Source organism: Homarus americanus, unplaced genomic scaffold (assembly GCF_018991925.1).
Source record: "Homarus americanus isolate GMGI-L3 unplaced genomic scaffold, GMGI_Hamer_2.0 scaffold10624, whole genome shotgun sequence".
Lineage (NCBI taxonomy): Eukaryota > Metazoa > Arthropoda > Malacostraca > Decapoda > Nephropidae > Homarus > Homarus americanus.
Window position 1 is genome coordinate 419,379 of NW_024747489.1, and position 5,622 is coordinate 425,000.

At 40.7% G+C, this 5,622-nt stretch overlaps 1 protein-coding gene across 1 annotated transcript in view; it reads left to right on the forward strand.

Annotated features, from left to right (window-relative positions):
• The first annotated feature begins 360 nt into the window (after window positions 1–360).
• LOC121879617 (uncharacterized protein DDB_G0287625-like) overlaps window positions 361–5,622 on the forward strand; it is an 11,041-nt gene continuing 5,779 nt past the window's right edge. Inside the window, exons 1-3 of the mRNA XM_042386285.1 lie at window positions 361–371; window positions 697–783; window positions 1,700–1,755. Coding sequence (XP_042242219.1) covers window positions 361–371; window positions 697–783; window positions 1,700–1,755 — 154 coding nt within the window. The remainder of the gene's footprint in view (window positions 372–696; window positions 784–1,699; window positions 1,756–5,622) is intronic.

Here is a 5,622-nt window from a genome sequence, read left to right on the forward strand (position 1 = left end):
GGAGATTTATGTGAGGAGGAACATTAATTAAAGACATTTGTAAGAGGCTGTTTTGTGAGATCCACTTAAAAAAATATAAATGTTCAAGTACAGTTTGTTAATAGTATGTACTAGGGGAATTCAATGGGTGTTCCAAGATTTAGAAATGGTAAAATTTTAGTTACTGTATATGGTTTGAATCTGAGCAGTCGAGAGAGGTAACTGTTATGATCAATGTTTCTAGAAAAAAGAATCATGAATTTGTGTTGGAGTCAAATAGTGTTAACATAGTGAACCAATATACGATGGAGCATTATTGCAGAAACAGACATTAAACTGATCCAAAACTGCCGACTGAGACACAAGGTAGACGCCGACACCATGGTAATAACGTAAGTCTCCCTGTTCCGAGAATACCTGAGAGCAAGAAATGAACAGTACAGTATGTGGACATAATAACTGGCATTTCATTTGGTCTATCACTGAATTCTCGAAAGTACGTAGGTTGAAATTTCTCCTGACTCGTAATATAAGGAGGAGAATTTGGCTGAATTTAAGTTAGGAGACAGACACTATTGTTTATTATACAGTATACTTTGGTTATTTTTGTTTTGCTGTTCACACTTTTTCTTCACTAACAAACCACTGCATAACACAGTTGCCAGCGTACACGGAGGCCCAGTCACACTTAAGTTGTCACTTATTTTGGTGCTTCAGCTGTCTAGGCTATGAAGCACAGATCTCAAATCTTGGTTTCCTACAACAGACAACTTCTAAAACAAAAAAATTATTTCAGTTCAACAAGTAAGTCAAAGATTATTGTTTTACGGTAAAGTTCTTAAACTAGCAACCTCACGCAGCCCCTTCACATACAAGGTAAACACTGGTCGGGAGTTGTATGTGTGACGCACTCGTATATTATATGGTTTAGTTTTAATAGCTTTATATTATCATGTAGTTGATTTTTGACCACCAGTTTATGTGGTCTTATTTTATTACACAGTTTGTAATATTGCATGTTGGGACCGAACTGCTTTGTGTGAGGCGTTTGTGTTTGGGTGGTTACTATGCGCTGGTACACGTGCGTTGCCGGGAGTTCGGATGAGCTGCAACAGGCTCACGGGATACGCTAGGTAGACATCTCCAAGCATTACGTTCCTAAATAAAGTCTTGGTCTGTAATGTTCAGGTTGGTTCTGTTATTATTATTATTTTTATTATTATTATTATTATTATTATTATTATTATTATTATTATTAGTTATTTAACTTTTATATTAGGGTGAATTGTTTTTAAGGTGTTTACTGTAACTATTTGTGAACTTATTCTGTGTAAAGTTAGGTTGAGGGTAATTGTTACATATAATATGATTTTAAGACTTTTTAGATTATTTTTTCTTTAAAAGCCATACACGATGTGGAGTGACAGACTGCGTAGCAGATGCTTGAGTGAATCATATCAACAATTCATCTATACAGAGCGTAATTGGATTCCTTATTGAAGCAACACCGAAACTACAATAATACATTTTCCAAAAGGCTCCTACGACCGTCAAATATACCGGCTCAGCTTGGCGTGGAATCCCATTTTCTCTGCGTATTCTTGTTTTCTTTTATCTTCAGTGGAGCGCTGACTAATGAATATAGGACTTTATGGTTACTGGTTGTACGCAGAATGAATCCCTTTCAATGTATTTGGTTTAATTACCCGGTCGTTTTCAGCGCTAAACGATGTCAGGAAAGTGGGACGGACTTTGATGCTATTGGGCCTTCAGATGGTATATTTAAATACTTAAATTCTCTTGATCAAAGAAATGTTAATGTGATGTTGATGTTCTTGGTGGTGATTTCTCGGTCACCCTCCTCCACACGGCATGAAATTTTGTACTTTTTTCTCTCTTCCTTAAATATTGTTCAGTTTTACCGCGCTGAACAGTTTTAACGTAATGAATAAATTGGAGCCTTCGTGGATGGCGGCCTTCTTGAACTGATGAAAACTATGGTACGAAGACTGTATGAAGAAGGGGAAAAAATAAAGGTCGGAAAAATACAAAACGCGGCAGTACTTTTTTGTAGACTTGTAAATGTAGCTATGTGTTTGTGTCTGCCGCTGGGAATTGGATGTTTACGTCCTACAAAATTTTAGGTTCGGATTCCTGAATATTTGTATGGTGAATTTTTTCCGTGAAAATTTACCCAGAAATTGTGTCAAGTTTACAGCGAGACTCTCACTTAACTAGACACGTTCAGATAGGTATACCCTGGAAAGTTTGCCTTATTTAGATACGTTTATTTGACACGAATTAGGAGACAGTTTCAGATTAAGAAATTATTTGAACACTGTAATTAAGATCAGTTTAGGGACAGATTATATTGAAACTACCGTAAATAACACTTCCACTTAACGGCAGTTAGTGTTTAAAACTGCAGACTCATTTTAACTAGATAAGTTCACTCAGCACTACTTAGAAAAATATACACTGAAACTCTTTTTTAACTAAATACTTTCACTCAGCGCGAGTTAGGTGATAAATTTTCGTTCACTTAACCCCACTTAAGTGAAGAAATAACACTGATAAACTAACTTAACTTAATACGTTCACTTAACGCTCGAGTTTAATTAGATACGTTTTTAAAGCACTATACCTTAACTACTAACGCTCACTTAACACACACTGCTTTAACCCGTTCAGAGCTCTCCACCTTTAAGATTTTATTCTGGCGACCGATAATGTAGAGAATGTTTGTCATCTTAGACCATAAAGTTAATGATTGAACACGTCGATACACGCTAACATTCACACAGACACATATATTGACATACACACTGACATACATTGACATACAGGTACACACAGACACAGATTGACATACACACTAACACACACACACACACACACACACACACATTGACACACACTAACACACACACACACACACACACACACACACACACACACACACACACACACACTGACATACACAAAGAGAACCTTATTATGTATTTTGCCGCTGGTCGTTTCATCGGCAAGTCCTCAGGTTTATCGGTATATAAAAATTGAAATTTTGTTTGGGGGAGGGGGGGGAGTATGCAAATTTCATGCCGTCATTAAAGTTTTTTCCGGCCTATATTGAAATACTGTTATGAGATCTGGCGACTCTGATCACGGCGTTTACTGCTAGGGGGAAAATGATAATGTTTTTTCTTTTTATATATAGGATTCCTTACCAGGTTATTCTAGGATGTGTAACGGAGAGAGAGAGAGAGAGAGAGAGAGAGAGAGAGAGAGAGAGAGAGAGAGAGCATAACACGACATACCTTCCTATTATGAAAAAGACTTTATACCATCACCTTATCCTCTGATCATGGGGCTGTGATCATAGTGTGTGAGCTGTGATCCTAGTGTGTAGCTGTGATCCTAGTGTGTGTGGCTGTGATCATAGTGTGTAGCTGTGATCCTTGTGTGTGTGGCTGTGATCATAGTGTGTAGCTGTGATCCTAGTGTGTAGCTGTGATCCTAGTGTGTAGCTGTGATCATAGTGTGTGTAGCTGTGATCCTAGTGTGTAGCTGTGATCCTAGTGTGTGGCTGTGATCATAGTGTGTAGCTGTGATCCTAGTGTGTGTGGCTGTGATCATAGTGTGTAGCTGTGATCCTAGTGTGTGTGGCTGTGATCATAGTGTGTAGCTGTGATCCTGTGTGTGTGGCTGTGATCATAGTGTGTAGCTGTGATCCTAGTGTGTAGCTGTGATCCTAGTGTGTAGCTGTGATCATAGTGTGTGTAGCTGTGATCCTAGTGTGTGTAGCTGTGATCCTAGTGTGTAGCTGTGATCCTAGGTGTGTGGCTGTGATCCTAGTGTGTGTGGCTGTGATCATAGTGTGTAGCTGATCCTGTGTGTGTGGCTGTGATCATAGTGTGTGGCTGTGATCCTAGGTGTGTGTGGCTGTGATCATAGTGTGTAGCTGTGATCCTAGTGTGTGTGGCTGTGATCCTAGTGTGTGTGGCTGTGATCCTAGTGTGTGTGGCTGTGATCATAGTGTAGCTGTGATCCTAGTGTGTGTGGCTGTGATCATAGGTGTGTAGCTGTGATCCTAGTGTGTGTGGCTGTGATCATAGTGTGTAGCTGTGATCCTTGTGTGTGTGGCTGTGATCAGTGTGTAGCTGTGATCCTAGTGTGTAGCTGTGATCCTAGTGTGTAGCTGTGATCATAGTGTGTGTAGCTGTGATCCTAGTGTGTAGCTGTGATCCTAGTGTGTAGCTGTGATCCTAGTGTGTAGCTGTGATCCTAGTGTGTGTGGCTGTGATCCTAGTGTGTGTGGCTGTGATCTAGTGTGTAGCCGTGACTTGTGTGTGTGGCTGTGATCATAGGTGTGTGGCTGTGATCCTAGTGTGTGTGGCTGTGATCATAGTGTGTAGCTGTGATCCTGTGTGTGTGGCTGTGATCCTAGTGTGTGTGGCTGTGATCCTAGTGTGTGTGGCTGTGATCATAGTGTGTAGCTGTGATCCTAGTGTGTGGCTGTGATCATAGAGGTGCCTGTGATTAGTGTGTAGCTGTGATCCTAGGTGTGTGTGTGTGTGGTCATAGTGTAGCTGTGATCCTAGTGTGTGTGGCTGTGATCATAGAGTGTAGCTGTGATCATAGTGTGTAGCTGTGATCCTAGTGTGTGTGGCTGTGATCATAGTGTGTAGCTGTGATCATAGAGTATGCCTGTGAGCATAGTGTGTAGCTGTGATCATAGTGTGTAGCTGTGATCATAGAGTGTGGCTGTGATCATAGTGTGGGCGATCAAGAGTGTGGTTGTGATTATAGTGTAGCTGTGATCATAGAGTATGCCTGTGATCATAGTGTAGCTGTGATCATAGTGTGTAGCTGTGATAATAGAGTGTGGTTGTATTATAGTGTGTAGCTGTGATCATAGTGTGTAGCTGTGACATAGTGTGGTTGTGTGCTGTGATCATAGTGTGCAGCTGTGATCATAGAGTATGCCTGTGATCATAGTGTGTAGCTGTGATCATAGTGTAGCTGGATCATAGTGTGTGGCTGTGATCCTAGTGTGTAGCTGTGATCATAGAGTGTGGTGTGATTATAGTGTGTAGCGTGATCATAGAGTGTGGTTGTGATTGTAGCTGTGATCATAGTGTAGCTGTGATCATAGAGTATGCCTGTGATCATAGTGTAGCTGTGATCATAGAGGTGGCTGTGATTATAGTGTGTAGCTGTGATCATAGTGTAGCTGTGATCATAGAGTATGCCTGTGATCATAGTGTGTAGCTGTGATCATAGTGTGTATGTGATCATAGTGTGTGGCTGTGATCCTAGTGTGTAGCTGTGATCATAGAGTGTGGCTGTGATCCTAGTGTGTAGGTGTGATCATAGTGTGTGGCTGTGATTATAGTGTGTGTAGCTGTGATCATAGTGTGTAGCTGTGATCATAGTGTGTGTAGCTGTGATCATAGTGTGTAGCTGGATCATAGAGTGTGGCTGTGATCCTAGTGTGTAGCTGTGATCATAGTGTGGCTGTGATCCTAGTGTGTAGCGATCATAGGTGTGGCTGTGATCCTAGTGTGTAGGTGTGATCATAGTGTGTGGCTGTGATTATAGTGTGTAGCTGTGATCATAGTGTGTAGCTGTGATCATAGTGTG